This window comes from Phlebotomus papatasi, chromosome 1 (genome assembly GCF_024763615.1).
Source record: "Phlebotomus papatasi isolate M1 chromosome 1, Ppap_2.1, whole genome shotgun sequence".
Lineage (NCBI taxonomy): Eukaryota > Metazoa > Arthropoda > Insecta > Diptera > Psychodidae > Phlebotomus > Phlebotomus papatasi.
In genome coordinates, this window is record NC_077222.1 from 34,280,912 (window position 1) to 34,291,034 (window position 10,123).

Genomic DNA, 10,123 nt, shown 5'->3' on the forward strand with positions numbered 1-10,123 from the left:
TTTTAATATTTCTTTTTATCTCTGGAGCTTTTTAATAGAAAAAAATCATTATAGTAGAAAAGTAATACGGGCTTCAGACCTAAGGGCCTTGACAGACCTGAGGATTAGCCGAGAGATGGCTTAGCGTAATTATATTAGAAATAATGGTTAAACTACATTTCCATCATTTTCTACTAACTCGTCCCTCGGCTTAAGTCGTAAGTGTGTCTAGGGCATAAGGCTTATAGCCATAAGGCTTAACTTCTCTAGATTCTTATCAGTCGAAAAGTTTTGGAACATTTTGACTCATAAGTACAAATGGTACAGAGCAGCATTTTCTGTTTGCTTTTTTCCTACTGCTCATTAAAATGAGCAAAATGTATGTTAGAGTTTGTATACAGAGGAAATGAATATCAGAGGAAATGAATATCAGAGGAAATGAAATAGCAGATAAACTCGCGAAGATTGGTGTATATCAGGACTTTATAGGCCCTGAACCAGTCTTGGGAGTTGAGAAAGAATTACGGAAAGATTACTTCCAATATATTACAGGAATAGAGCATACAGCACTTTGGAATAACGTAAGGCTGTAGTTTCGCGAAATCCGTAATAGATGGATTAGATTTAAATAGATCTCAACTCTTGTTAAATCTTAACAGGGGGAACTTGAGGGTTATTATAGGAATTTACACAGGACACTGGCTAAATTCACATCTTGCAAAGTTGGGTGTAGACGTTACCTCAGCTTGCAGGGGCTGTGGAGAGAGTCTGGAAACAGTAGAACACATTTTATGTTATTGTTCCAAATTCTCAAGCCAGAGAATTCAGATCTTTAAGAAAGAAGTGCTGACACTGGGGGATATCAAAAGAGCGGCAGCTCAGGATATTCTGCAGTTCAGCCACGTTTTAAAAGAATTGGAGTAAGGTTTGTTGGGTAGACATAAGGGGCTCAAATAGAGCCTAGGTGTCTGCAGCCCACAGATCGTACCATGCTCCCTATACAATCCATCTATCTATCTTGTATACATCATGATTTTTTTATTCATGTTTGATGCATGATTGGCATATACAACCTGTGAAAGAGTTTTCCACCGTTTTCACTCTGGAGGTTGGTCATCAACGCTAAGACGGCGGTGACCGCAGAAAACACTACACGCTCTTGCAACTTTATAAATTTGTACTTCTCAGACATTGTGATGAATAAATTATCTATCTATCTATCTATCTATCTATCTATCTATCTATCTATCTATAAATGGACTATTAAGGGGAATTAATCTATTTGAATCAGAAGAACAAATTAAATTGGTTGCTATTTACGATTTTGAGATCTTCGGAAACTAGGCTAAACCTCTAGTCTGAAGACGGTCTAAGGGACAGTCTCACTCATGCATGATCGAAATTATAAAATCTATCTAAAGAAACTATCTGGATTTAGTTAACTTGAATATAGTCCATAAATCTTTGGAAAATTATTCTTCCAAAAAAGAAACGATAGATGTTTGAAAGTATCCCATTTTGTCCTAAACCAGAAATTGCAAATAACTTTTTCTTGACAACGGTACTGAATTAATAAAATATTTATTAATGTTTTGTTTTAGAATCTAAAAAAAATATACATATATTTAAAATATTATAAAGATGAAAAAAAATATTTAAAATATTACTCTTACAAAGATTTTATAAGCAGCTGAACTTTTACTCAAACAACCTTTGTTGTATGAATATGAACTTGAATATGGTTCATATTCATAAAGGGACAGATAATCCTAACCAGCTTATGTAGGTGAGATTCTTAACGTGAGCTAACTCGGAGTGCATGCAAATTCGATTTGATGCTGAAGTAGGGAGACGCCATTCTGTTATCTTGAACCAAATTCGTGAAATTATACAAGTTTTGTATTTGAACCAAAATGTCAAGGATTTGGATGAACTGACAGAAAAGTGTTATATGGGTGAAATGTAGACCAGAATGTTCTCTATAATTTTGCCGTAGAACTTGAACTCATCGATTACTCAGGAGCCAAGATAATCGAGGTTTTTTTGTTTCTTAACTCGTTTTTTCATCCAGAGTGCCCCAAGTGTTCATTTGTTGAACTTCAACTAAATCAAAGAATTGTTGTATTTTGCGGGACTTTCCATTTAAACCCCTATTTTAAGTGTCTTGGTGGAGTAGAGGCAGTCAAATTGGCATCTGAGTGATTTCAAAGCGTTATTATGGGAAAAATCAATTTTTTCACACTTAAACGGCAAAATCGGAGTGATAGCGTAGTCTGAGCGGAAAATGATGTATGGACGAAATGTAGAGACAAATGTGCTCTACAATTATGTCGAAGTAATCATCAAAATCGGTTCAGCGACAGTCGAGATAATTGAGGTTATGTGATATTGAAATTGGTTTTTCGACTGTGGCGCCCCTGGTGTTGGTCCCACAAAGTTCAAATATTCCAGAAAGTTGTAGCATTTGGTGAGATCTTTCGTTTAAGCCCTCATTCATCAAAATCGGTCACATAGAACCGGAGATATGATTTTTTGAATTTCGTGAACTTTGACCCCTCATATCTCCGGTTCTATTGAAACCATAGCGCGCATACGCACCATTTTGGAAACGTCCTAGACTGGACTACAACATACTAAAATTTCATTAACTTGCACAATGTCGTTTTTGAGAAAAGTGACTTTGAATTTCGATGAATTTTGACGCTATCACAGCGTCACCTGTGGTGACTTTTTGAACTTCCATCTGAAAGTGCTCATCGAGACGAAACCAAAAAGGTAAAATTTAGGTCGCTATGTTAATTAGAACCGGAGATAGAGGCCGGTCAATGTTCGAACTTTGACCCCTTATAGCTCGGGTCAGGGGTTATGGATCGACTTAAGGTTTTTTTTGTTTGATAGGTATAATCAACGGCTACAACATACTAAATTTTCAGCCCGATGCACAATGGAATTTTTGAGTTATTTAACTTTTAAGATTTAAAAATTTTCTTTTTAAAAAAAGCGCCCCTAGCGGTGGTTTTATGAACTTGCGATGTTAGAAGGGGAAGTGGCATTTCACGAGGGCTTTCCAAAAAGCCCTCACTTTTTAAATTCTGACAATTAGAACCGGAGTTATGGCCATTTTAAGAAATTTTTTTTGGACCCTTATAGCTCGGGTCAGGGGGGTCGGGGGACCTTAAGTTTGGTATTGATGGAAAGCTCTAAGGCCCAGCTATAACATACTAAAATTTGAGCCCGCTCGATGCCATAGGGGCGGAGCTATTGAGAAAACAAAAAAAGGGGGGTCTTCAAAATGGCGGAAGGAGGGGTGGGGGGTGGGGGGTCTATGCACCAAGTTGCAATTTTCACCCGATATATAACCTTTGCTGAAAACCGCAAGTCGATATCTTTTTTAGTTTAGGAGCTATTAAGCTCCAAAGAGCGGCCGGCCGGCCGGGAACGTAAAATAGCCACATATATATTCGTGATCAGGAAGTGGCGAAACACATTTTGGCCAAATTTGAGGTCGATCGGACGACATGAAATTTTGTTAGGATTATAGTAGGTGAGATTGTTAAGAATCTCACCTAATATAACCCGTTTAGTTTTTCTTGCATATTAGCTGTCTAAAAATACTTAGCGCAATTCCTAAATAAGAGAATTGTAGATTTATACACTGATTTTTATGTCTACTACCTGGACTTCTGTCCACCATTTCTCCAGCGGCAAGGGATCTCCATAGTATCTATGAATTCAAACAGGTCTTGTCCTCTGAAGTCTACTTAAAAAGATCGCGGTGTTTCCAACCCCAGTCTGCCCCAGTTTCCCCTAGTTATTTATTATTCCAAAAACGTCTTTTTTAAGTAATGCCTTCTTAAAACTATCCTACCCACCCCTATTGCAAAATTGAAGTGCTCCTAGTTTTCTTATTTAGAAATCTTCTGAAGACATATTTTTTCATTTATAATAATTACGTACACTCCGCGAAATTTAGAACTGTATCTGAAATTCGCAGCGTATATTGCGGTTCGCGTTAAAATTAAAAAAAGGTTTTTTCCTTTAATCTAGTTAAATATTTTCAATTTTATTAAAATTTAGTTCAGTCTTGTCGTAATTTCAAAAACTTAACCGATAACCTTAACTTAAGCGATAAACTTTTATTTTAATTTGACAGAATTATAGGATAATGAAAAGCGAATTCAAATATTTCACAATAGGTACTTAAATTTTGCAAATAATGTCATTTTTCTTTAAATTGCAAATATTTTGAAAATTAATTGGAATATATAAATGTAGATTTTTTCAGAAATATTTTTTAGTCAAGCAGGGAAAGTGGGGCACCTTTGAAATCGGGATTTTTCACCTATTTTTAAATAAAATTGAGCCTTTTCGTGAAATAATTTAGCTGCACAAACAGATTGAGAAGCTAAATTACATTATGATATGGCTTAATTCCACTTAAAAATAGCAGAAAAATCTCAATTTCAAAGGTGCCCCACTTCCCCCTAAAGTCGTCTTTGATTTTTTTTAATTGGTCATGAATATTAGAAGTTAGTATTATTGAATATTAGTAGGAGAAGTCTTTCAGATTTCGCACATACTCCGGCTTCGAACACTTCATATTTTACGCATATTCTATTCAGAGTATGTGCGATGCCTGAAAGACTTCTTTTATAAGAATTTATGATAGTTTAGTCACGTTACTTCCGCTGAGACTCCGCTTCACCTTAGGTTTTACCATTCATGTTCCAGCAATTAGAGATGAAAGACCTCTTTTTTTCTTCACCAACATCATCTACCAGTGATCGTCATAAAAGCGCGAGATGATAATTCGAACGATTACTCACCAAAAATTTCCCTCACTGAGAGTCAGTGTCGATTGCTTTTAAAGTTTTACATGTGGAGAGAATTGCAAACTCTGTGGTCCGACAGACGCCTCAGTTTCGATTTTACCGGCTCAGTCGCAACTTGTCTGTGGGTTTCAGTTAATCCCTCTCGGTGGAGATGTTGTAAAAAAGCTTTCCTGTTGTCATCTAAAGTGTTTGTGTGACTCAATCAATCACTTATTATAATAAATTATTATTCTTCTGCATTGTTTCTCAGTGACGTTATTTTGTATAGTTATTCAGTGTATATACTCGGTTTTTTGCATGAGAGAGATTATTGGCTAAAAATAGTTCAAAAAGTTCAACAAAAATCGGAATATCTCTGAGTGAGAGTAAATAGTGAGAGCACATTGAAATTGATTTTTCTCTGGGTAAACGAATGCAACATTTCTCCTTCGAAGATTTTCACAAAATCCCATGGAAAAGTCCATTGGAATATTTTCTATAGTCAACCTTAAAAGAAGTCTTCTTTATAAATGATCTTCGAGTGATCTTGAAGTAACAACAATAAAAATTTAACGGTGCGAATCATGCTACCGGATGTGAAACATAGTTTTTTGTCGAATTTCTTTAAAAGTTTTAGTTTTTTTTTTCGAGTAAAGAGAATCGTGATCAAAAGAGGTGTTGGATAAGATTCTTTCTTGACACATTTTGAAGGGGTATCTCTTTAGAAAATTGTACATATATTTTGTTATAAGGAGTGTTTGTGAGAGTAATTTCCATTTGCGTGCTAATCTCACTGCCAAATACCCTTGACTAATTTGCAAGTGACTGTATTTTTTTACTGCTAAGATGAGTACAGAATATCGTTGGAAGAGATTACATTTACTGTTTTCTTTTAGTGACACGCCATAAAATATAATAACTATAAAAGAGAGTTGGAAATTACTCACAATGATATAAAGAAATTTTAATATGAATCATAAGAAAATGAGAAATGGGAATGTGAATTTTTCAATGAAATAAATGGTTGTTCGTTGCTATTATTTTGAATTTGAATTGTCGTGAATCGTCGTGAATACTCGGCTGTCAAAGAGAATAACGGTTGATTTTAAACAGTAGCTACTTGAAGTATAAAATCTATATTTTATTGAAGATTATGCCTAGCGCACAATAACTTTTGTTTGGAAACATGTTTTCTAAATTTTCTATGAGAGTGAGCGAGATGACTCACTCACTCTCATTGAAATGTCAAAGACATGTTTACACAACAAAAGTTATTGTGCGTTGGGCATTAAAATTGTGTTTACGTACAATATTACTCTTATTTTTTTCATAAAAATAAGAAATGTTAAAATAGTTCAGGAAACGGTTACGTGAAATTTATAATCCGTTCGTTACGTTTGAATTTAAATTGTCGTGTATACTCGGCTGTCAAAAAAGAACGACTAATAGTAAATAGTTGCTGCTTAATTTATGAAATCTATCCATAAGATATGCATAAATTGCTTCATAAGTGCAAAAATCGTTAAAATTATTCTGGAAAAGGAAATGTGAAATTTCGGAAATTTCAATCTGAAATCGTTATTCGTTGCGTTTGAATTTAAATTATCGGGAATACTCGGCTGTCAAAAAAAACGTTTAAGTTTTAAACTATCGTTACTTTAACAACATATTAAATCTATATTTTATTAAAAACGAATAATATCTAAATATAGAAAATTATTCATAAAGTTTCTTCATAATTTGTATCACGTTGCTCCAGTCAGTGTGGGATTTAAATGAATTGCAAATATATTTCGTCGTATAATTAATGAAGAAGTCATAAAAAGAAATTGAAGGAAAAATGTTGCTCGTTTTTCCGGCAAAATTAAATGTATAAATATATAATTTGTTTAACTTGAGAAGTGATACGTTAAAAATACTTGTGATGTCATTTCGGTGCAAATTTCTTCTCTCACAAAACCATTATTATTTCATCTCAAGCCAAAACGATACAGATACAGCAAATTGCATGAGCTATTGCGGAATATTTATTCAGTAAATAAAAGTGAAACAACCCAAAAATGGATGAAGAGGCAATGTGGAAAGGTTTCTACGAGAAACTCCAAGAAATTAAAGCTAAACCACCCACAGAACACGAGTCAAAGTAGGTTTTCTTTCGACTCTCTTAATTCACAATTCTCACCATTCTCATAGAGATTTTATTCGCATATTCTTTTTCTGAGAGACTTCGTGTCAAGATCATTCGCTAAATTTTCCATACCCATTTTACCTGCTGGTAAAAAAGAAATAGAAATATCTCTACACGTGACTAATAAATTCGCCATGTGTTGTAAATTTTTGGAAGAGGGTTAACCTTCACTAATGTATGATGACCTCTGTGTACAAAAGAGGAACTCTTGTTGCGCGGAATTTGATATATTTTGAGTTGTGAGAAAAAAAAAGAAATCAAAAATTCAGTGACGTAATTTTTATTCTTTTCCTCATTCTAACCACTGCGTGATTAGTAATTCAATCACACCTTTCCGCACGATGAGACACGATCGACATCAGGGTTTATTGTGATAAAAGTGCGATTCAATTGATTAGCTTCAAAATAAGCCCAGTTCTTTCGGTTCTATTAACTGTTTTTGATGCAATTGATAAATTATGCATTAGAATTTATTAGATGTCGGTTGGTAATTGTTTTGCGTCTAGTTATCATGCACGACTCTGACGTCGCAATTATGTAAATTAAACTAATGAAAGGTAAATCCAGATTGAGAATAATTAGGCTATTCAAAGCATAAAAAAATCACTGAGCGACCGCATGGAATCATTGATAATATCTTTAAAGTTTGTTTTCTATTTTTTATCAAGTAAAGAAAGTAACTTTTTGAAATAAATTTACAGGACAGAGCATTAAATTTCTCTTATTATTACGTTTATAAAGATTAGTTCAGCAATTTCATTCCATCACTGAGAAAAAAACGGGGATGCGATTAACTTTTTTTCCTCATAACTTTAACGCTTTTTAGGTGTATAAATATATCAACATTTTTAATGTTAATTTTACACTTTTTAAGGGTAAAATTAACATGAAAAAGGGTAACTTTAACCCCTAATATACCTAAAAAGCATTTAATATTTACACCGATTTTGGATCAATACAGCAGGGTAAAATAAACATTTCCGGAATGTTATTTTAACTTTTTCGGATTTCTCTCACATGTTATTCTGTGCCGACTTACAATACTTTTATTCCTAATAAATATTTGATGGTTATTAAATATTTAAACACATGCAACGCATATGATGACTCACTTGATATATTTAAATTTTAAGAAAAGAATAAGAGGGAATAGAGTATCGATTTGGTTTAAAAAAAAACATTCTGTCCTACAAGATATCCTAAAAATGTTTTCTATAAAAAAAACATTTTGTTTCTTTTTTCTGAAGGAAAAAAATATCCGAAGCCTCAAATTTTTAACTTAAATAGATCAAAAACCTTCTTAGCCCTTTAAGGACGATTGGGTCACCGGTGACTCAAAAATGAAATTTTTTCTACAGACATTTTAAGTCGTGTCTTGCTTCAAAAAATCACAAAAAAATTAATTTTTTCTGATCCCAAATTTTTGAATCTCTTGTCCTTAAAGGGTTTAGCGTACAAAGTTTTAAAAGATTCGAACAATTGAAGTAGTAAAAAACATTGAAATATGAGCTCTGTTTTTGGAATATTCACCTTCTTTTAATTAATAAATAATTCTCATTAAGATAGGGGAGACCGGGGAAGTTTGGGACACTTTTTCATGTTTTGACTTTGAGACACTATTCCAAAATATCACGATAGCGTATCATAATTTTATGCGTGCTATAGGATACTTATGGGTATTGACTTTATAAAAAGTACTTGATAGAACTTGGAAAAGAAATTAGTTTTCTTGGTGAAGATAAAACATTTAATTTGACGCTTTGTCCCAAACCTCCCCAATGTGGGGCAGTATGGGACGCAAAAGGGGATGTTTGGGACGCGTTTTTTATTGCATAATTTGCATTATTAGAGCACGTTAATCAATTTTAAGTACTAGTTAAAAAATATTTCTAATAGAAATAAAAATATTTAATCTTTTTTTTCATACTTAGAAATTAATATCAATTTAATTTGTACAGTAGAGTCATTTATTATCAATCAATTATTTAAAGTATTTTCGTTTTACTTTCCATCTACAGTGGGTGTCAATAGTTTGTTGCCTAATGCATGTTTGAGAAATCAAGTGAAAAAAATTATAGAAAAAATTACTTTTACAAATTTTGCTTTTTGCAGATGAGTTCCCTGTAATCCGTAGATATTATTTATATTTTTCAAAAAAAAATTATTAATTTTATTTGGCATTGAATAAATGAGCAGTAAAAAGTTAAAATTGATCAGTAACAAAAAATTTTGAAACAGTGATATTATCGTCCAAATTTTGGCAAAGGGAAAATAAAGGGCTTTTCACTCTATATGGAACGATTTTAAATGTTAAATATATAAAATAGACCCATTTTTGTAAAGATTTAAGTTTTTTACTGACCATAATCAGATATTTTACTGCTCATTTTTAATTTTTTACTGCCCATTTTGAATTTTTTACTGCTCGTTTGTTTTTTGCCATTTTATTTCATATCAAAAATAATTGTTTTCCAAAAGTTGGTCATTTTTGAAAAATCAAAAGTTTGTTGCCTCAATGAGTAAAAAAAAATCCAAATGGTCAATAAAAGTATCAATTTTGGCCAGTAAACACTTGACTTTGATTAGTAAAAAAAATAACGTGATTATAAATAAATTACTTTAAATCGCATTGAAAATTCTAAGTTTTCGAAGCCCCATTTTTACTGTCCAATTTTGCCAAAATATTGCCAAATTTGCTGCAGCTTAAAAAAACTATATTTTGCAGTCAGGTACTGAACCTATTTTGTTCCATTCCAAAATAATAATATTAGGCAATCATCTTATAAGTGGACCCTAAATAAAATTAAAAATTTTATTTAGGGTCTATATATATAATGTAATTTTTAATCATAGGGGAGACGACTGGGGCAAAACTTGTCAAAAAACATATTTAATTCTTTCGCGAGCGCTGAGAAAACTTAAACGTTTTATAATGAGCATATTCTTATAGGAAATTTACTGCTCTCGATTCAACATTGCAGAAGACTATTTTCCTTGCTCTCGAAAGGAATGTGATTTTCCAATCATTTTCTAAAGCTCTAAAGCTCTCTCTTCTAAGCTATTCTATAACTATTAAAATTAGTTTTAATACGTTAAAAAATGAATTGATATGTAGAGGTGAATTTGACTCTTATTTTGGACAACT

At 32.7% G+C, this 10,123-nt stretch overlaps 1 protein-coding gene across 6 annotated transcripts in view; it reads left to right on the plus strand.

The window, feature by feature from the left end:
* The window catches only part of LOC129798897 (protein unc-13 homolog 4B), a 61,176-nt gene that overhangs the window by 18,505 nt on the left and 32,548 nt on the right, over positions 1-10,123 (plus strand). The window contains exons 1-2 of one of the 6 annotated variants that reach the window (XM_055842379.1): positions 4,887-5,215; positions 6,771-6,933. The exons of 3 other annotated variants lie outside the window; for them this stretch is intronic. In XM_055842379.1, the coding sequence (XP_055698354.1) occupies positions 6,851-6,933 (83 nt within the window). In that variant the 5' untranslated portion in view covers positions 4,887-5,215; positions 6,771-6,850. Of the gene's footprint in view, positions 1-4,886; positions 5,216-6,770; positions 6,934-10,123 lie in introns of those variants that run through there. 2 more of the 6 variants (XM_055842378.1, XM_055842380.1) reach the window with 2 other exon arrangements.